General features: G+C 46.7%; 1 protein-coding gene across 1 annotated transcript in view; it reads left to right on the top strand.

Moving 5' to 3' along the window:
- Positions 1–14,214: 14,214 nt before the first annotated feature.
- The window catches only part of TXLNG (taxilin gamma), a 57,556-nt gene continuing 49,233 nt past the window's right edge, over positions 14,215–22,537 (top strand). The window contains 1 exon segment of the mRNA XM_033201779.1: positions 14,215–14,475. Coding sequence (XP_033057670.1) covers positions 14,275–14,475 — 201 coding nt within the window. The 5' untranslated portion in view covers positions 14,215–14,274.

Raw genomic sequence — 22,537 nt, 5'->3', positions numbered from 1 at the left:
GTGCAAATATTTTAAGTGATACATTGTACACCTATCAGATAGTCAAAAATGTAGAAGTCTGAAGGGCTGGGCTCAGTGGCTCACGCCTGTAATCAATCATAGGACTTTGGGAGGCTGAGGTGGGCAGACTGCCTGAGCTCAGGAGTTTGAGACCAGCCTGGGCAACATGATGAAACCCCATCTCTACTAAAATACAAAAAATTAGCTGGGCATGGTGGTGCGTGCCTGTAGTCCTAGCTGCTTGGGAGACTGTGGTGGGAGAACCACTTGAACCTGGGAGGCAGAGGTTGCAGGAAGCTGAGATCGTGCCACTGCACTCCAACCTGGGCGACAGAGTGAGACCCCATCTCCAAAAAAAAAAAAAAAAAGTAGAAGTCTGAAAATATCAAGAGTTAGTAAGCATGTGAAACAACAGGAACATCGACATGCTATTGGCGCGACTATATACTGGCACAATCTCTTTGGAAGAAAGCCAAAACTGGCATTACTTCAATGAAAAGTTGAATATGTACTTCTCTTTGCCCAGCAAGCAGTTCCTCTCCTAGGGAGTACCAAATGTATTAACCACTTATGAAAATAACTACCATTACTTAGTAAAGTGGAAAATAAAAACATCATATGGCATGTGCTAGTAGGTGGCACATGCACGACTGTCAATACAAGTGATGTTCTAGTGACCTCAGGCTGCACCCAACCCAAATGTGCATCAACAGTAGAATGGAATTATAATGACAATGTAATAACCATAGAGAAGAACCAAGAACATGAAAAAATAACAGCTGTGCACAGTGCTGTGAGTGAATCTATGAATCTCATAAATGTAATGTTAAACAGAAAATGCAAGATTGGAGAGAAGACCTTTGTAAACTCCAAATACAGGTATAACTATACTACATATGTAGTAGAACTAAAAGAAACAGCTACCATAAAAGTCAGATATTACATAGCATAAGAGAAATCAAGAAACTACAGCTATATAAAACAAGAAGACAGGTCCCAACATTACACACGTCAATAAAACACCCAGTTAAAACTCTACTGACTGGGCCTGGCACACCTATAATCTCAGCACCTTGGGAGCCCAAGGCTAGCAGATCCCTTAAGCCCAGGAGTTCTATACCATAGTGAGACCCCATCTCTAATTAAAAAAAACAAAAAATTTGGCAGGCACGGTGGCATGCACTTGTAGTCCCAGCTACTCGGGAGGCTGAGGTGGGAGGATCACTTGGGCCTGGGAGGTCAAGGTTGCAGTGAGCTGTGACTGCACTACTGTACTCCAGCTTGGGCGACTGTCTCAAAAAACAAACAAACAAACAAAAAACCCAACAAAGACTGTCTCGTAAAACAAAAAAAACCCCAAGAAACTCTATCTCAAAAAAAACCAGGCCGGGCGCGGTGGCTCAAGCCTGTAATCCCAGCACTTTGGGAGGCCGAGATGGGCGGATCACGAGGTCAGGATATCGAGACCATCCTGGCTAACACGGTGAAACCCCGTCTCTACTAAAAAAAAAACTACAAAAAACTAGCCGGGCGACGTGGCGGCGCCTGTGGTCCCAGCTCCTCGGGAGGCTGAGGCAGGAGAATGGCGGGAACCCGGGAGGCGGAGCTTGCAGTGAGCTGAGATCCGGCCACAGCACTCCAGCTGGGTGACAGCGAGACTCCGTCTCAAAAAAAAAAAAAAAAAACCAAATACATAAAAAGTAAAAATAAAAAATTAGCTGGGCATTTACTACGGTGGCAAGAGGATAGCCTGAGCCCAGGAGGCCAAGGCTACTGTGAGCCACATTTGCACCACTGCAATCCAGTGTGGGTAGCAGAAGGACACCCTGTCTCATAAAACAATAACAATAGAAATAAATAAATAAAAAAGGCCGGGCGCGGTGGCTCAAGCCTGTAATCCCAGCACTTTGGGAGGCCGAGACGGGCGGATCACGAGGTCAGGAGATCGACACCATCCTGGCTCACACGGTGAAACCCCGTCTCTACTAAAAAACACAAAAAAGTAGCCGGGAGACGTGGCAGCACCTGTAGTCCCAGCTACTCGGGAGGCTGAGACAGGAAAATGGCGTGAACCCGGGAGGCGGAGCTTGCAGTGAGCTGAAATCCGGCCACAGCACTCCAGCCTGGGTGACAGAGCGAGACTCCGTCTCCAAAAAAAGAAAAAAAAAAAAAAAGTGACTAACTCTAGCAATCTATAGAAAAAAAAAACCACAACAGCAATTTTGGAAAGGCAGCTCCCAGGTAACAGCCACCTCTGGTACACTGAGGGTGAAATTAAGCCCAGCTCAAATACATACAGCAGTTCTTTCAGGTGAATGTGTAAAGAAACGTATCATTCTTCAAAACAATAGGTTTAAAGGACACCTACGGCTTTTAACTTGTAAATGTTTTGCATGCAGTGCACCATGGTTATGCAAATGAAGCTGAGTCATTGCCCTTTAGATTAATGCTGTAGCTCCCAAGCATGACTGCAGCCTGCAAGGCAGGGAAAAGGCCCAGTCCAGAGTCCACCTGGGAAACTGAACCAATTTGTTTTGTTCATCAATGCCCTAACTGTGATTTCTTTTGGATAAAGGATTTCTTGAACGCTTTAAAAAATGACGTCAAAGCGCTACATTTGACATGAGAGGTTCACAATATGTTAAATGAAATATAAAAGGGAATTTACAAAAATATTAAAATGATTACACTTTTTCTTCCAAAAATGCCTGTGTATGTGTGTGTTGGGCATGCGTATGTGTTACCGGTGGAGGGTGTCCAGGTTCATGGCATTTTGAACAAAGAATTGGACAAAACGCACAAAGCAAGGAAAGAATGAAGCAACAAAAGCAGAGATTTATTGAAAACAAAAGTACAGCCGGGCGCGGTGGCTCAAGCCTGTAATCCCAGCACTTTGGGAGGCCGAGACGGGCGGATCACGAGGTCAGGAGATCGAGACCATCCTGGCTAACATGGTGAAACCCCGTCTCTACTAAAAATATACAAAAAAAAACTAGCCGGGCGAGGTGGTGGGCGCCTGTAGTCCCAGCTACTCGGGAGGCTGAGGCAGGAGAATGGCGTAAACTCGGGAGGCGGAGCTTGCAGTGAGCTGAGATCCGGCCACTGCACTCCAGCCCGAGGGACAGAGGGAGACTCCGTCTCACCCAAAAAAAAAAAAAAAAAAAAAAAACATTGCACAAGGCGGTAGCAGGCCTAATACAGCGGCTCAAGAGCTCCAGAATTTTCTGGGGTTTAAATACCCTCAAGAGGTTTCCCATTGGTTACGTGGTGTACATCGTATGTAAATGAAATAGTGGCCTACAATCAGTCTGATTGGTTGTGGAAAGCAACCAATCAGAGGATGAAGTGTAGTTACAAAGTTACACTCACTCCTATGCAAACGTCTGATTGGCTACAGAAAGCAACCAATCAGGCTGGGCATGGTGGCTCACGCCTGGAATCTCAGCACTTTGGGAGGCCAAGGCGGGTAGATCATATGAGGGTGGGAGGTGGGAGGGGGAAAGGAAAGGGGAAAGGGGAAGGGGAAAGGGGAAAGGGGAAAGGGGAAAGGGGAAAGAAAGGGGAAAGGGGAAAGGGGAAGGGGAAAGGGGGAAAGGGGAAAGGGAAAGGGGAAAGGGGGAAAGGGGGAAAGGGGGAAAGGGGAAAGGGGGGAAAGGGGGAAAGGGGGAAAGGGGAAGGGGAAAGGGGAAGGGGGGGAAAGGGGAGAAGGGGAAGGGGAAAGGGGGGGGGAAAGGGGAAAGGGGGAAAGGGGGAAAGGGGAAAAGGGGAAAAGGGGAGGGGAAAGGGGAAAGGGGGGGAAAGGGGAAAGGGGGAAAGGGAAAGGGGAAGGGGAAGGGGAAAGGGGAAAGGGGAAAGGGGGGGAAAGGGGAAAGGGGAAAAAGGGGGGGGAAAGGGGAGGGGAAAGGGGAAAGGGGAAGGGGAAAGGGGAAAAGGGGAGGGGAAAGGGAAAGGGGAAAGGGGAAAGGGGAAAGGGGGAAAGGGGAAAGGGGAAAGGGGAAAGGGGAAAGGGGAAAGGGGAAAGGGGAAAGGGGAAAGGGGAAAGGGGAACCAATCAGAAATGCTTTCAATTTTCCATCTGCCGGCGGGCGCGGTGGCTCAAGCCTGTAATCCCAGCACTTTGGGAGGCCGAGACGGGCGGATCACAAGGTCAGGAGATCGAGACCATCCTGGCTAATACGGTGAAACCCCGTCTCTACTAAAGAATACAAAAAACTAGCCGGGCGACGAGGCGGGCGCCTGTAGTCCCAGCTACTTGGGAGGCGGAGGCAGGAGAATGGCGTGAACCCGGGAGGCGGAGCTTGCAGTGAGCTGAGATCCGGCCACTGCACTCCAGCCTGGGCGAGAGAGCCAGACTCCGTCTCAAAAAAAAAAAAAAAAAAAAAAAATTTTCCATCTGCCACATAGAAAAGGTGTGGAGCGGGGGATTTGCAAAGGGAGTAGCTTCCAATCCTTTTGTTATTTAGGTGTGGAAAGTCGGGGTTTTCCTTTTGACTTAGTTCTAGGAAGCCAGCTTGAATTGGCCTTAGGTTCCCTGCCTCCAGACCTATTCTCCTGCCTCATATGCATAGAAAAAAAAAAACTGAAGGCTTAGACCAAAATGGCGGCTATATCTTTTTTTTTTTTTTTTCTTAGACGGCGTTTCGCTTTTGCTGCCCAGGCTGGAGTGTAATGGCGTGATCTCGGCGATCCGCAACCTCTGCCTCCCGGGTTCAAGCGATTCTCCTGCCTCAGCCTCCCAAGTAGCTGGGATTACAGGCATGTGCCACCATACCTGGCTAATTTTGTATTTTTAGTAGAGACGAGGTTTCTCCATGTTGGTCAGGCTGGTGTCGAACTCTGGACCTCAGGTGATCCACCCTCCTTGGCCTCCCAAAGTGCTGGGATTACAGACCTGAGCCACCCACGCCTGGCCATCTTTTTTTTTTTTTTTTTTTTTTTTTTTTAACTATTTGTGGTTATGTTTTTGGGAATTTCTGTGCTTAATATAGTAAGAAAAAAATAAGAAAAATCGGTAATAATTTACATTTCCTTTCCTCAGACCTGGAAGCAGGCATTTCTTCAAGGAATCTTGATTCCTTTTGATGGGAAAAGGTATTTACTCTTCAAGAATTGTCAGCCTGGCACAGTGGCTCACGCCTGTAATCCCAGCACTTTCGGATGCCAAGGCAGGCGGATCACCTGATGTCAGGAGTTCAAGACCAGCCTGAACAACATGATGAAACCCCGTCTCTACTAAAAATACAAAATTAGCCAAGCGTGGTGGTGGTGCATGCCTGTAATCCCAACTACTTGGGAGGCTGAGGCAGGAGAATCGCTTGACCCCGGGAGGCAGAGATTACAGTGAGCCAAGATTGGGCGGGCCATTGCACTCCAGCCTGGGCAACAAGAGTGAAACTCCATCTCAAAAAAAAAAAAAAAAAGAATTATCCTGTAGGCTGGGTAGAGTGGCTCACACCTGTAATCCCAGCACTTTGGAAGGCCAAGGAGGGAGGATCCTTGAGCCCAGGAGTTCAAGACCAGCCTGGGCAACATAGTAACACCAAGTCTCTACCAATAAAATGAAATAAATAAATAAATAAATATTAGTCAGGCATGGTGGTGCATGCCTCTAGTCCCAGCTATTTGGGAGGCTGAGGTGGGAGGATCACTTTGTTACCGGGGAAGAGTGTCCAGGTTCTTGGCATCTTGAACAAAGAATTAGACAAAACACACAAACAAAGCAAGGAAGGAATTAAGGGATTTATTGAAAATGAAAGTACACTTCACAGTGTTCGAGTGGGCCTGAGCATAGCTCAAAGGCCCTGTTTCAGAATTTTTGGGAGTTTAAAAATACCCTCTACTTGAGGTATGCCCTATGTAAATGAAGAGGATAAAGTTACAAAGTCATTTACTTGGCCTACGCCCTATGGAGAGGATATTTCATGTCATAGCTGAAGTGTGAATCGGCCTTATAGTCCCTGCCTCCAGACCCTATTTTCCTGCCTCAACTTGAGCCCTGGAGGTCAAGGCTGCAGTGAGCTAGGATCACACCACTGCACTCCAGCCTCGGTGACAGAGCAAGACCTTGTCTCAAAAATTAATAATTAAATAAAATATAATGACATTGATCAAAACTTCGTTAGTAGTATTAGAAGACAAAGTTGAGATCATCTACAAAGTACAGATGTTCCCTGACTTATGATGGGGTTATGTTCCAACAAACCCATCAGAAGTTTAAAATATCATAAGTGGAAAATGCATTTAATACACTTAACGTGGCTGGGCGCGGTGGCTCACGCCTGTAAGCCCAGCACTTTGGGAGGTCAAGGCAGGTGGATCACTTGAGGTCAGGAGTTCGAGACCAGCCTGGCCAACATGGTGAAACCCCTTCTCTACTAAAAATACAAAATTAGCAAGGTGTAGTGGCACATGCCTGTAGTCCCAGCTACTCGGGAGGCTGAGACAGGAGAATTGCTTGAACCTGGGAGGCAGAGGTTGCGGAAAGCCAAGATCACACCATTGCACTCCAGCCTGGGCAAGACAGAGCAAGACTCCGTCTCAGAAAAAAAAAAAAAAAAAACACTTAACCTACCAAACATCATAATTTAGCCTAGCCCACCTTAATGTAAGCTCATAATACGTTTGTTCGTTTGTTTGTTTGAGATGGAGTCTTGCTCTATCACGCAGGCTTGAGTGCAGTGGCACGATCTCAGCACACTGCAACCTCCACCTCCCAGGTTCAAGCAATTCGCCTGCCTCAGCCTCCCAACTAGCTGGGATTACAGGCGCCAGCCACCATGCCCGGCTAATTTTTGTATTTTAGTAGAGATGGGGTTTCACCATGTTAGCCAGGTTGGTCTCGAACTTCTGACCTCAGGTGATCCGCCCACCTCAGCCTCCCAAAGTGCTGGGATTACAGGCGTGAGCCACCACGCCCGGCCAAGCTCATAATACTTACATTAGCCTACAGTTGGTCAAAATCATCAAACATAAAGCTGTTTTACAATAAAGTGTTGAATATCTCATGTGCTTTATTGAATACTTGTACTGAAATACTTGTACTGTGAAAAACAGAATGGTTGTATGGGCACTCGAAGTCAATCTACTGAATTCATATCACTTTGGCACCACTGTAACATCAAAAAATTGTAATCCTGGAACTGTCTGTAGCAAAACAGGATATAGGAAAATAGAAAAGAAAAGAAACATGGAGCAGGGCACCGGGGCTCCCACTGAGGCGGGAGAATCACTTGAGTCCAGGAGTTTGAGACCAGCCTGGGCAAAAGAGCAAGACCCTATCTCAATTTAAAAAAAACAAAAAAAGAAACATAAAAAAGAAATTATTAATAGGATACTATACAACTAGGTTGTGGATAATATTTACATGAAAATAATGTAAAAAAATTAAGATGTTAAATTAACAAAATGAAAACAACCATTTCCAGAGGATGGTGATGGGAGGAAGTGAGCATCTGTGTGTGTGTGTGTGTGTGTGCGCGCGTGTGTGTGTGTGACTGTGAGTGAAAAAGCATAGACCCTCTTCCCTAGAAACAAATCTATATATATCTTTCTGTGATTTCAGAATCAGTTTGATGGCAAGTGACAGAAAAATCCAAAATTACAGTGGTGTAAACTGGATGTTGATATCTTTCTTTTTTTTTTTTTGAGTCTCACTCTGTCGCCCAGGATAGAGTGCAGTGGCACAATCTCGGCTCACTGCAACCTCCACCTTCTGGGTTCAAGGGATTCTCCTGCCTCAGCCTCTCGGGTAGCTGAGATTACAGGCGCCCGCCACTATGCCTGGCTAATTTTTTGTATTTTTAGTAGAGACGGGGTTTCACCAGGTTGGCCAGGATGGTTCTCTTTTCTTTTCTCTTCTCTTTTGTTTTCTTCTCTTCTTTTTTCTTTTTCTTGAGATGGATTCTTGCTCTGTCATCCAGGCTGGAGTGCAGCGGCCCGATCTCAGTTCACTGCAACCTCCGCCTCCCAGGTTCAAGCAATTCTCCTGCCTCAGCCTCCCAAGAAGCTGGGATTACAGACACACGCTCCCACATCCAGTTAATTTTTTTTTTTTTTTTTTTTGAGATGGAGTTTTGCTCTTATTGTCCAGGCTGGAGTGAGATTGTGTGATCTCGGCTGACCGCAACCTCCGCCTCCCAGGTTCAAGCGATTCTTCTGCCTCAGCCTCCCAAGTAGCTGGGATTACAGGTATGCGCCACCACGGCCGGCTAATTTTGTATTTTTTAGTAGAGACGGGGTTTCTCCATGTTGGTCAGCCTGGTCGCGAACTCCCAACGTCAGGTGATCTGCCCACCTCAGCCTCCCAAAGTGCTGGGAGTACAGGCATAAGCCACTGTGCCTGGCCTAATTTTTGTGTTTTCTTAGTAGAGATGAGGTTTCACCATGTTGGCCAGGCTGGTCTCGAACTCCTGACCTCAGGTGATCCACCCGCCTTGGCCTCCCAAAACGCTGGGATTACAGGCGTGAACCACCAAGCCCGGCCCTTTCTTTTCTCTTTTTTTTTTTTGCAACAGGGTCTTGCTCTGTTGCCCAATTCGAGGCTGTAGTAGGCTAGGATGAAAACACTACACTCCAGCCAGGGTAACAGAGAGAGGGATTCTGTCACTTAAACCAAAAAAACAACAACAAAAAACACAACTTAAAAAAAATTGTTTGACTGGGCGCAGTGGCTCACACCTGTGATCCCAGCACTGTGGGAGGCCGAGGCCAGCGGATCACGAGGTCGGGAGTTTGAGACCAGCCTGACCAACATGGTGAAACCCCATCTCTACTAAAAATACAAAAATTAGCTGGGCGTGGTGGCTTGCGCCTGTAATCCCAGCTACTCAGGAGGCTGAGGCAGGAGAATCACTTGAACCCGGGATTGCATTGAGCCGAGATCGGTGCCAACTGCACTCTAGCCTGGGTAACAGAGTGAGACTCTATCTCAAAAAAAAAAAAAAGTTTTAATTGTTTTGAGACAGGGTCTCACTTTGCACTCTAGCCTAGGTGACAGAGCGAGACTCCGTCTCAAAAAAAAATTGCTTTGTTTTGAGACAGAGTCTTACTCTGTCACCCAGGCTGGAATGCACTGGCATGATCACAGCTCACTGCAGCCTCAACTTCCCAGGCTCAAACAATCCTCCTGCCTCAGCCTCCCAAGTAGCTGTGACTACAGGTACGCACCACCACACTTGGCTAAGGCTAATTTTTTTTCTTTTTTTTTTTTTTTTTGAGACAGAGTCTTGCTCAGTCCCCCAGTCTGGAGTGCAGTGGCGCGATCTCGGCTCACTGCAAGCTCCGCCTCCCGGGTTCCCGCCATTCTCCTGCCTCAGCCTCCCAAGTAGCTGGGACTACAGGCGCCCGCCACCATGCCCGGCTAATTTTTTGCATTTTTAGTAGAGACGGGGTTTCGCCGTGTTAGCCAGGATGGTCTCGATCTCCTGACCTCATGATCCGCCCGCCTCGGCCTCCCAAAGTGCTGGGATTACAGGCGTGAGCCACTGCGTCCGGCCAAGGCTAATTTTTTATTTTTTGTGGAGATGGGGTCTCCCTATGTTGCCCAGGCTGCTCTTGAACTCCTGGCCTCAAGCAATCCCCCTGCCTCGAACTCCCAAAGTGCTGGGATTACAGATATGTGCTACCACGCGGAGCCCCGTGATTTTCTTTTTTTCTTTTTTTTTTTTTTGAGACGGAGTCCCGCTCTGCCGCCCAGGCTGGAGTGCAGTGGCCGGGTCTCAGCTCACTGCAAGCTCCGCCTCCCGGGTTTATGCCATTCTCCTGCCTCAGCCTCCCGAGTAGCCGGGACTACAGGCGCCGCCACCTCGCCCGGCTAGTTTTTTGTATTTTTTAGTAGAGACGGGGTTTCACCGTGTTCGCCAGGATGGTCTCGATATCCTGACCTCGTGATCCGCCCGTCTCGGCCTCCCAAAGTGCTGGGATTACAGGCTTGAGCCACCGCGCCCGGCCCGTGATTTTCAATAAAGCCTAAACTTATTTGTATTTTGTATTTTTCTTTTCCATTGTCTCTATACATGAACGTTGTTTCCATGTCCTTGAAGTCTATAATTATAGGCAAGACTTGGGGAAGTATATCAGAACAAAATTAATGAATCCCAATACTCTGAAATACGCAATATACGTATTCAAATTTTCGAAATGCACATACTCTCTCCCAATGGTCCACACATGAGAAGAGTTTTTATTTTAAAAATCCTCTTTCTGCTAGAGCTGGCACCCTGGTGTGTGCCAATCTAATAGTACACTCCATAGCCTGCCATCAGTATGCCTGAGTGATCTGTGTATAAAGTACAATCATTTTCTAAATCTTTCAGTGTCTGCCAGAAATGTGGACATCTATAGCAAATGCAGAAACTGGCCAAATTCCTACAAGGACTAAAATCAGGGTTAGCTCAGAAAGATGGTATTGTGTAATCATATTAAACAATAAGCTCTTTGTTCTATGAAGAGGCAAACACTCTTTTTCACTACCTACAACCCCAATAGTATGCAACAAACATGAAATTCAACTCTTTTGATGAAACAATACTCTTGGCTGATTTAAAAGTTAGTAGGAGCTTTTCTTTCTTTGAAAGTACTCTGAGGTGGACAAGTCAGAATAGTGTGGCTAACTTAACTTCTGTTGCCCTTTAGACACAGCTCAGATGTCACCTTAAACCATCCTTAAACCTCCCACCACCAGTAGAAAATAACCCTCAAGAGGTTACCCTGCAATACCTCCATTTTATACATTACTTTATTGTTTGTTGTGCATGTTCAGTGTTGTACGTGTTCAGTGTTGTACGTGTTCAGTGTTGTACATGTTCAGTCTTGGCCTGGGTGCCCCTTATTCTAAATCAAGGTATGCCCGGTGGCTAATACAGTGCTCCTGTTTAACTGATGAATGAAAACTTTCTATTGCCACCAAGTTTATCCTGGGTTGACCTTGGTCCCGTGGCTGCTGGAGGGTCTACACAGTGTTGCAGAGGGACATTGCTATCAGAAAACTCTCCAAGATGTCACAAGAAGGGATAGGATATCACCTTGGGGAATTGAAGGTTTGGTCCTCATCTGAACAGATTCAGAAAATTGATTTATTAATGCAGTTATCTATTCAGGGGTCTTTTTCTCAGTAAGTATGTGTGGAGAGCTTTCTCTGTGCCTGGCTTTTTTTTTTTTTTTTGGTGGAGTCTCACTCTGTTGCCCAGGCTGGAGTGCAGTGGCGCTATCTCGGCTCACGGCAACCTCTGCCTTCAGGGTTCAAGCAATTCTCTTGCCTCAGCCTCCTTAGTAGCTGGGATTACAGGCGCCCACCACCACGCCTGGCTAATTTTTGTATTTTTGATAGAAGCGGGTTTCAACATGTTGGCCAGGCTGGACAGATCACCTCAAGTGATCTGTCTGCCTCAGCCTCCCAAAATGCTGGAATTACAGGCATGAACCACCATGTGCAGACTGTGCCTGGCATTCTGCTGGGCACTGGGAACACAGGAGTCTCATGGGTACAGTCCTTGCCCTCACTTTGTTCACCATCTGGCTGGGGGAAAGAGTCAATTAGACAAGCCACTGCCTTGAAGAGTGGGGACTGGCCTGGTATGGGAAGTACAGTATGCTAGGGGTGGGCAACTAAGCTACTTGGGAGGCTGAGACAGGAGAATTGCTTGAACCTCGGAGGCAGAGGTTGCAGTGAGCCGAGATCATGCCACTGCACTCCAGCTTTGGGCGACAGCAAGACTCCGTCCGGGGAAAAAAAAGAAAAGAAAAGAAAAAAGAAAAGCTCACCACCACACCACGTCCTGCTACTTTTTGTATTTTTAGTAGAGACGGGGTTTCACCATGTTGGCCAGTCTGGTCTCGAACTCTTGACCTTCGGCAATCCATCAGCCTCAGCCTCCCAAAGTGCTGGGATTACAGGTGTGAGCCACTGCTCCCAGCCACCTTTTTTTTTTTTTTTTTCTGAGACAGGATCTCACTCTGTGGTTCAGACTGGAGTGAGTGGCACAATCATAACTTGCTGTAATCTTGAACTCCTGGGCTGAAGAGTTTCCTCCCACCTCAGACTCCCCAGTAGTGGTGACTACAGGCACCCACCACCAGGCTGGGCTAGCTTTTCTATTTTCTGTAGAGATGGGCACTCACTATGTTGCCCAGGCTGGTCTCAGACTCCTGGCCTCAAGTGATCCTCCCACTTCCACTTCCCAAAGTGTTTGGGATTACAGGCATGAGCCACTGCACGGAGCCCCAAAGAGCCTTCTAAAAACCTCTTTATAAACATACTTGGAGGTTGGCTGGGTGCGGTGGCTCAAGCCTGTAATCCCGGCACTTTGGGAGGCCGAGGCGAGCGCATCACGAGGTCAGGAGATCGAGACGAGCGTGGCTAACACGGTGAAACCCCGTCTCTACTAAAAACACAAAAAAATTAGCCGGGCGTGGCAGACTGCGCCTGTAGTCCCAGTAACTCGGGAGGCTGAGGCAGGAGAATGACGTGAACCCGGGAGGCGGAGCTTGCAGTGAGCAGAGCTCGCCACTGAACTGCAGCCTGGGCGACAGAGAGAGACTCGTCTCAACAAACAAACAAAAAACACACTCGGAGGCAATTCTACATAGATGGAATATTTTTTTCTATATCAATTTTTAAAAAGTGTATCAGTTTTAGTGGCTTCCTGGCATTCTATTGTACCATAATTTAACTACAGTGCATTTGCCACTTGATCCCTGGAGAATTGCATTACCGATAGATTTATTCTGCATCTTGTTGGGACTTGCCTTTAAGAATATGAGACATGGTGGCTGAGGTCATCAGTTTTATAGAGTCCAGTTAGCGGTTCATTATCAGTTGTCACCTACATCTCAAGCTATGCTTTGGTTTTGAAATCGCAAAGCTAGACTGTGATGTTCTGCCCAGGAAACAAAATAATGATACTTTTTTCAAACTTACAGAAATATTTAAAAGCAATGGATGGAATTTCCCCAATATTGAAATTTACTCTCATCTATGTTATTAAATTTGTGCCGCCTGCTACCACCGTTTTGTATTCAAATCTAATAAAAAATGATATGACTTGCACAGATTTTCATAATGAATTATTATTATTATTATTATTATTATTGAGACGGAGTCTTGTTCTGTTGCCCAGGCTGGAGTGCAGTGGCGCCATCTCGGCTCACCGCAACCTCCGCCTCCCGGGTTCAAGCGATTCTCCTGCCTCAGTCTCCCGAGTAGCTGGGATTACAGGCGCGCACCACTATGCCCGGCTAATTTTTGTATTTTTAATAGAGACAGGGTTTCATTATGTTGGCCAGGCTGGTCTGGAACTCATGACCTCGTGATCCACCCGCCTCAGCCCCCCAAAGTGCTGGGATTACAGGCGTGAGCCACCGCGCCCGGCCTCATAATGAATTATTTAAGACAATTTATCAGGCTTTCATGACGGTCTGTGCCTTTCAGAGGCTCGGCCATTGGAGATCTGGTTCCATCAGATGTAAATAGGGAATATTCCTGAGGAAAACTCCCCTCTCTCCCCCAACATCATATCAAGAAAAAAAAATTCGGTTCAGCAAACCGAGTTTGTTGAACAATTTAGGTAATGAAATGAGTAAATGGGGTGGGAGAAAGCAGGATACATTCAACGTGAATGAAGTGCCAAGTAAGTGTGCAGAAGCCGGGGCGGTTCAACCAAGGTGAACAGAATGCGGCACCTATCCCGCAGGAGCTCGGGACAAGTAAACCGTGGTGACAACTCTGGTGGAGGGCAGGACTCGGAGCAGGTGCCCGAGCAGGAAACTTCAAATTCTAAGAGCCAATACGCCTTCCGTCTTGAAAGTCGCGAAGTATTTTCCCTTATCCCCAAATCATTCGCGCCCGATTCCTAAGAACGGCAACAAAAACAAAAACACAAGAATGTGTCGCCGATCGTGCTCCTTCTCAAACACGGGGATATTTCTAAACTTTCCCCGAAGGATCATAACGAGTACCTTCCTGTAGCCAGACATCGCCCCCAGAAACCGCAAGTCCCACCAGGCTGCACACGAAGCACACTGGGTGCAGCACTCTACCCTTCTCAGAACGCCGCTTTATGTTGTTCCAATCCCGATCCGAGCCTGCTAGCTGTGGCCGCACACCCTTCTGGGACTTGTAGTCCACTCCCGAGTCCTATTCCCGATCGCGCAGACTCACACGGCCTCTATCTGCCCTTCGGTCTTGCAGAAGCCCAGCCCAGTAGTCAATGCTCCCCACCCCCATCTCGCTCCGTCCCCTCGGGTGCCAACCTCCTCCGGTCACGTGGGAAGTCTCGCATGCGGCGACTGGTCGTGGGGGCTCGGGGGCGGGGTGACAGGCCCTGCGAGATTCCGTGCCCCTTGTCGGGCCGCTTGTTTGGCTGCTGCCGTCACCTCATGGCGACGCGGGTAGAGGAGGCAGCGCGGGGAAGAGGCGGCGGCGCCGAAGAGGCGACTGAGGCCGGACGGGGCGGACGGCGACGCAGCCCGCGGCAGAAGGTCAGTCAGGGGGACGCCCTCGTTGTTGCTGGGCCGGGGGATGTTTGGGCTCCCTTTTTCGGGGTCCACCTCTTCTCTCTCCCTGGTTACTTTAGCCACGGGACGAACATCCGGTCCTCTTCCCTCCCGGGGGTGACGACAGTGGGAGCAGGTGGGGGGGGTGGGACCGCGATGGATGGGGTGGGAAGGGACAACGGTTTGGGGTTTGGCGGCTCGCGGCTGGGAAGCCGGGAGGGAGGGCAGGGGGCACACGCGGTTCTAAGGGGGAAAGGGTGCGAGGCGGGGGTGCACCAGGTGTGACAGCCACGTGCGGCCAGCACCGCGGGGATCCGGGCGCCAGGCGTTCCGTCTCCCAGTCCGCGCCGTCACCGTGCTCCCGGCGCTGAGTGCCGCCGTCTGGGGGCGCTCAGGGGTCGTGGACTTGCCCTCCTGGCGTCCGGCAGGTGCGCAGGGCGCGCTGCGGGGTGCCCCCGGGCTGCTCAGGCTAGGCTGTTGCGCAGTAAGATAACCGCGCCGGAGCCGGGGTGTGCTTGGCCCCCCTTCCCCCGCCCCCTTGCGCTCCCCGCCACTGCGCGGGCGGGCAGGCGAGCGGGTGAGCGTCGCAGGGCCGGTGCGAGCGGGACGCTTGGCCCCCGGGACCTAGACCCTGGGGCTCCGCGGGCTTGGCTGCACGTGGGTCCAGGGATGGATGGGGAGGCGATGCGATGCTGTAGGACCTCGGTCCTGCAGAGTTGGGATGTCGTGTGATAGCTGGTCCTCCCAGTCCTATTTACCACCCCCCCTTTTTTTTCCTCTTTTCTTTCTTTCATTTATTATTAGTTTTTTTTTTTTAATTTGATGAGCGGAAACTTGAACGCCTTCAGGACCCTGGCCTTGGGTCTTTCTTACTCTGGGAAACAGGCCGGACTGTTCCCCTTGCCTTACTTGACTCACGTCAAGGAGTTTTCAGTCCCTCCCTAGATACAGGAAAATTGAGACCTCTTTCAGAATGGGATAATTCCACTTGTTCTGGAGCTCAGTGGGTGGAGTTTGAAAAAGATTGCACAACGAATGGGGTACAGGGCTTTCGGGGCCCTGGAATGGATAACTGCGGGGACTGAGGCTGGGAAGATGGGAACCCCATCTCTTTTTTTCCTTGCAGGTGAACATATTGAAACGTTCAACTTGTTGGATGTCTTGCTTCATCACCGAGGGCTATTTAATATTACTTAATTATGTATTTGAATACTCTTAACTCCTGTATGAAATTACGAAATAATATTTTTCTAATGCAATTCATAAACTTCAAATGGGAGAACAAAGGTCCAGTTTACATCTGAGCAGAGTGTTAAGATTTAGCTTTTTGGGGCCTATTTTTAAGGTCAGGTATTTTCATGTTTTTGCATGACAGTGTTACTACTTCTCAATTACCTCTCTTTCTTTCTGTCCCTCTCTTTGTATTCTAAGAGAAAGATCCAGTGCTTGCAGGACTGAAAAAGAAGCTGTGGACCAATGTCCTGTAAGGGATTCAACACGTCACTTTGGACACTTATTCCCTGAGAGTGGGGTGCCAATCTCAGTATTGATTTCATAGGTTCCCCAGGGGAGGAGGACTCCGGAGGTTGAGTTAGGAACTGAGGTTTAATCAACTAGCATTTTTTTTTTTTTTTTTTTTTTGAGACGGAGTCTCCCTCTGTTGCCCAGGCTGGAGTGCAGTGACTGGATCTCCGCTCACTGCAAGCTCCGCCTCCCGAGTTCACGTCCTTCTACTGCCTCAGCCTCCCGAGTAGCTGGGACTACAGGCGCCCGCCACCACGCCTGGCTAGTTTTTTGTATTTTGTTAGTCGAGACGGGGTTTCACCGTGTTAGCCAGGATGGTCTCGATCTCCTGACTCGTGATCCGCCCGTCTCGGCCTCCCAAAGTGCTGGGATTACAGGCTTGAGCCACCGCCCGGCCTCAACTAGCATTTTAATAAACAAGATAGGAAGTAATGATCCTTTGGGGTGCAGAGCTCTGCTTAACAGCTGGATAGGAATAGTCATGTGTATGTCTACTTGTTTTGTTTACGTACCTCATACTCCATTCTTCTTTGCTTATGCTCTTCTGGGCATCGTTTTCCCTTTCATTTCTAACTGACAGTGACGGCATTCAAGTACATGGTAAAATATTAATCTTTGAATTTTCATTTAGCAAATTAGGTGAATATCTTGTGTTTGCAAAAATCATTTTTAAGCCAGTTATGGTGGCGTACCACCTAGGCGGGAGGCTGAAGCAGGAGGCTAGCCTGGTCACAAAGTGAGACCCTGTCTCTTAAAAAAAAAAAAAAAAGTTTTTTTTTTTTTTTTTTTTAATTGAGACGGAGTCTCGCTCTGTCACCCAGGCTGGAGTGCAGTGGCCGGATCTCAGCTCACTGCAAGCTCCGCCTCCCGGGTTTACGTCATTCTCCTGCCTCAGCCTCCCGAGTAGCTGGGACTACAGGCGCCGCCACCTCGCGCCGGCTAGTTTTTTGTATTTTTAGTAGAGACGGGGTTTCACCATATTAGCCAGGATGGTCTCGATCTCCTGACCTCGTGATCCGCCCGTCTCGGCCTCCCAAAGTGCTGGGATTACAGGCTTGAGCCACGCGCCCGGCCTAAAAAAAAGTTTTTTTTTAAGTCAGAGTCTTGCTTTGTTACCTAGGCTGGAGTGCAGTGATGTGATCTTGGCTCACTGCATCTTCTACCTCCTGGGTTCCAGCGATTCTCGCGCCTCAGCCTCCTGAGGCGCTGGGATTACACGTGTGCGCCACCACACCCAGCTAATTTTTTTGTTTTTAGTAGGGTTTCACCATGTTGGCCAGGCTGGTCTTGAACTCCTGGCCTCAAGTAAACCACCCACCTCGGACTTCCAGAGCCGCGGGATTATAGGCATGAGCCACTGCAACTGGCCAAAATGTTTTTAAAAATCTTTTTACATTACTTCCTTATGTCCCTTAGTTTTTAAAATTCCTTGGGTCACTGACTTGAAAAAATATGCTTTAATTCCAACTTAACCTCTACCCTTTTTTTCAGGAAGCAGAAATGATGTTTAATGAATTGAGTTTTTTGAAAATACTGAAATAATGAAAAGAAAAGTGACTGTTTTGTCTTTATCTAGTTACATCATGGGACCTGAAGTGAGGAACAATGGAGATGGGCTTTTTTGGTTCCTGATTGCTTTAACCATTTGCCTAGTCGTGACCTGCTCAGTTATCGTGGCATTGTTTCATAACTACATTCATTGAATGGTCTCTTGAGGTAACCTTTTGCTTCTAAAGGTAATGTTACAGTACATTACTAGGGGACTCTTGAGGAGTTGTCTAAAACTGTGCTGATAGTAGCTGCTAGTGACATGTAGCTAAATTTGTTAACTATCATTAAAACTAAAAATTTTTTTCTTCAGTCATACTAACCAAGTTGCAGGTATATTCAGTAGCCATTGTGGCTAGTGGCTACTGTATTAGAGCAGATCTAGAATATTTCCATCATTGCATAAAAATTTTATAGAACAGCATTGGGCTAAAAAGATGAGTACACAATATCTAGTTTGTCAGGCATTTTTAAGAATACCAGGCTCATTCCTTTTACTTCCTAAATCCCTAAGTAGAATTTGCTTTATAAGGTTGATTTAAAAAACAAAATTAATAGACTTTTTTGGGGAATGGTTTTTAGTTTTACATCAAAATAGAGTAGAAAGTACAGAGTTTCCATATACCCCTTCACATACCCTCTTTCCCCCTATTATTATTATTTTTGAGATGGAGTTTTGCTCTTGTTGCCCAGGCTGGAGTGCAATAGTGTGATCTCGGCTCACCATAATCTCTGACTCCCAGGTTCAAGCAATTCTCCTGTCTCAACCTCCCGAGTAGCTGGGATTACGGGCATGTGCCACCACGCCCGGCTAATTTTTTTGTGTTTTTACTAGAGACGGGGTTTCTCCATGTTGGCCAGGCTAGTCTCAAACTCCCAACCTCAGGTGATCTGCCTGCTTTGGCCTCCGAAAGTGCTGAGATTACAGGCGTGAGCCACTGCGCCCAGCCCTTATCCCCTATTGTTTACATCTTGCGTTAGTATGATACTTGTGCTAAAATTCATGAGCCAATATTGATACATTATTATTGACTAAGTCCATAGTTTACGTTAGGGTTCACTCTGGTGTTATATATTCTATGCATTTTGACAAATGTGTAGTGACATGGATCCACGATTACAGTATCACACAGAAGAGTTTCACAGTCCTATAAATCCCTTGTGCTCTACCTATTCATCCCTCTCTCCCTTTCTCTAGACTACTGGCAGCCACTGATCTTATTTTATTTTTTTGAAATTTTATTGAGATGGGAGTCCTGCTGTGTTGCCCAGGCTGGTCTTGAACTCCTAGGCTCAGGCGATCCTTCTGCCTTGGCCTGCCGAAGTGCTGGGATTATAAGTATGAGCCATCACACCTGGCCTGATCTTTTTACTGTCTCCATAGTTGTACCTTTTCCACATGTCTAAGGTGGTGTATTTTTTTTTTTTTTTTGAGACGGAGTCTCGCTCTGTCACCCAGGCTGGAGTGCAGATCTCAGCTCACTGCAAGCTCCGCCTCCCGGGTTCACGCCATTCTCCTGCCTCAGCCTCCCCAGTAGCTGGGACCACAGGCGCCCACAACCTCACCCGGCTAGTTTTTTGTATTTTTTAGTAGAGACGGGGTTTCATCGGGTTAGCCAGGATGGTCTCGATTTCCTGACCTCATGATCCGCCCGTCTCAGCCTCCCAAAGTGCTGGGATTACCGGCTTGAGCCACCGCGCCCGGCAATGTATTTTTTTTGTTTACTAGATTTTTGCTTGGGAATGTTAAAAATTATTTAACTACTATTAAACTAATTTTTAGGTCCATAAACCATGTGGAAGGATAATACAAGGTACCAGGCCCAAAGTAACAAAACCTTGCATTTACATAATGCCCTGTAGTTTTTATGGCACATTTGCACATACATTAACTCTTTCAACACAATCAGATGCTGTGGAGAAGGCTGGGCAGCTGTCACTGCCCTCATTTGCTGATGACAAGCTGCCAACAAGGTTAACTCACTTGCCTAAGGGGTGAAGCTGAGTCTGGAACCCAATACTCTTTCATCTATACTACAGTAATAAGTAGTGTAGTACTGGGTAAATCTATGGATTTTGGAGTCGGGACTCCTGCTTTCTGCTGCCCATAGCTCTGCACCTGGGCAAGTTTCTCAATCTTTCTAAGCTTCAGTTGCATCATCTGTAAAGAGGGGATAACGCTCATCCCTACCACAGAGGATTACTGTGAAGAAGGAGTTAATGGGACATTTGGCACAGTGTGGGACATGTAGAATTTTACATGGTTTGGAGGGGAGGACATATGGAAGAGATTATTTCTCTTGCATTTAGGGTGCTAATTTTGTAAATCCATCTTCCAACCTTTGTATTCTCTCCCCAGAATCTCTCCGTGATAGACATAATGAGGAGAAATCAGGTCAGGGTTGGGCAAGAGTATGGGGGCAGGAAGAAACCATTTCATTAATCTTGTTTTTCTCCCCATTTGCCAACTTGATGAACTTCCACTCTTCTGGTACAGAGATTAAGTAATGAGAAGTAAAGTGATCTTCTGCTTTCACCATTGTTTTCTAATTGTATCACCAAGCTTTGGTAAATTTATTTTTTTCTTTTACTGGGATCAAATAGGACAAGCAGTAATGAGAACATACCAGATACAGCATATTTTGCTATTCATGCCACATTTTCATATCATATTATGCCATATTTATTGTTATGGAAGGTATTTTATTATTTTTAATTTATTTCGTTTTTTTGAGATGGAGTCTTGTTCTGTTGCCCAGGCAGGAGTGCAATGGTGCAATCTCAGCTTACTGCAACCTCTACTTCCCGGGTTCAAGTGATTCTCCTCCATCAGCCTCCCGAGTAGCTGGGATTACAGGCATGCTCCACCAGGCCTGGCTAATTTTTGTATTTTTAGTAGAGACGGGGTTTCACCATGTTGGCCCGGCTGGTCTTGAACTCCTGACCTCAAGTGATCCACCTGCTGTAAACCCAAAGTGCTGAGATTACAGGCGTGAGCCACCGCACCTGGCCTGGAAGGTGTTTTGTATGTTACTTTGTGTGTTATTTATATTGGTCTTGCCTGGAGAAGTTTTATTTAGGGAGGTATATATCAAATCCAAATGACATAAAACTGCTTTTGTGGGATTCTTCACAAGATTCACTATAATGGGCTTCTGTTAAATAGATATGCTGTTACAATTTTACACTTCTCAGAGTTACATTTCAAAGGAAAGAAATTTTGAGGCCTCAAATTTCATTTGTGTTTCATGCACTGTGTTAGTCACTTAAGGTGTGAATGCATTCTAATATCTCCTTAACTCTGCAAGGTAGCTGGTATCCCCAGGTATATAGGTAAGGCATCTGAGTCTCAGTCAGAAACAAACTTGCTTGAATAATAGAGCCCACAGTTGGTGAAGTTTGCTGGAGTGTATAGTATGATTGATAATATGACAGATGTCTCCTAATGCATGGGAAGTTTCTGCTTACCTCGTTAAGTTTTAACTTAATACCTCAAGAAATCTGTTTGCCTGTTCCTCCTCTTCCTGCTGCCCTCCGCCTAATTCCTTTGTTTGGTTCTAATGTGATTATGAATAACTTTTAGTAATATAACAGATGTGTCAGTATTTATAAAGTATGGGCCAGGCATGGTGGCTCCTGCTTGTAATCCAGTGCTTTGGGAGAGACCGAGACGGAGGACTGCTTGAGGCCAGGATTTGAGACCAGCTTGGGCAACACAGGGAGACTGCCGTCTCTATGAAGAATAAAAAACTGAACCAGGCACATTGGTATGTGCCTGTAGTTCCAGCTACTGGGGAGGCTGAGGTGAAAGGATCACTTGAGTCCAGGAGGTCAAGGCTGCAGTGAGCCATGACTGGGCCACTGCACTCTAGCCTGGGCAAGAGAGTGAGATCCTGTCTCTAAAAATAATAATAATAATAATAATAATAATAATAATAATAAAAAGTACAAGCTGGGTGCGGTGGCTCATGTCTGTAATCCCAGCACTTTGGGAGACCAAGGCAGGTGGATCACCTGAGGTCAGGAGTTCAAGACCAGCCTGGTCAACATGGTGAACCCCATCTCTACTAAAAATATAAAAATTAGCTGGGCATGGTGGTACATGCCTGTAATCCCAGCTGCTTGGGAGGCTGAGGCAGGAGAATCACTTGAACTTGGGAGGCAGATGTTGCAGTGAGCTGAGATTGCGCCACTACACTCCAGCCTGGGTGACATAAAGGGAGACTCCGTGTCAAAAAAAAAAAAGTATAGAATAATATACAAATTTAATATCATATTCATCAGCATTGAGATGGGACATTTCTAGAAGAAGGTAGAAATAGGTAAGGTGCCCTTTAAGATCCATTAAGACCCTGGGAGTATATTTTTATGATTGAATTTACCTCCTAGTTGAAATTCTGTTGGCACTTATAAATACTTACATTTTATTACTTGAAGGAAAAGATACATAAAATAACAGTTGTCCTTCTATGCTATCAAAATAATTGTATTGGCATTTATTGCTTAAGGTGTTGATTTGCATTCTGTATTGCATTTCCAAAATGTCCTTAGAATGACCTCTGTTATCTCCTACTTCCCACCTTATAGTCTGTCCTGAGTAATATTTACTGGCTACTTTTGTGTGTGTGTGTGTTCTTTCCCTACTCTCAAGGTAGAATGGTTTGGCAAGAAAGATGTGCCAGTAGCTTAGAAACTCATTTCTTTATGGGTCTTTGGATTGCAAAATGGGCCGTATTAAAAGTGAGAATGAATACATTTTGTAAAATCTCTGGGTTTTTTTTTTTTTTTTTTTTTTTTTTTTTTTGAGACAGGATCTCCCTGTGTCACACAGGCTGGAGTGCAGTTAACGCTTATTGCAGCCTTGAACTCCTGGTCTCAAGTGATCTTCCTGCCTCAGCCTTCCTACTAGCTAGGACTATAGGTGTGTGCATCACCATGCCCGGCTATTTTTTTTTTCTTTTTTTTTTTTGAGAGA

Source organism: Trachypithecus francoisi, unplaced genomic scaffold (genome assembly GCF_009764315.1).
Source record: "Trachypithecus francoisi isolate TF-2019V2 unplaced genomic scaffold, Tfra_2.0 Lachesis_group6, whole genome shotgun sequence".
NCBI classification, from domain to species: Eukaryota; Metazoa; Chordata; class Mammalia; order Primates; family Cercopithecidae; genus Trachypithecus; species Trachypithecus francoisi.
This window is presented reverse-complemented; position numbering and strand designations above follow the sequence as displayed.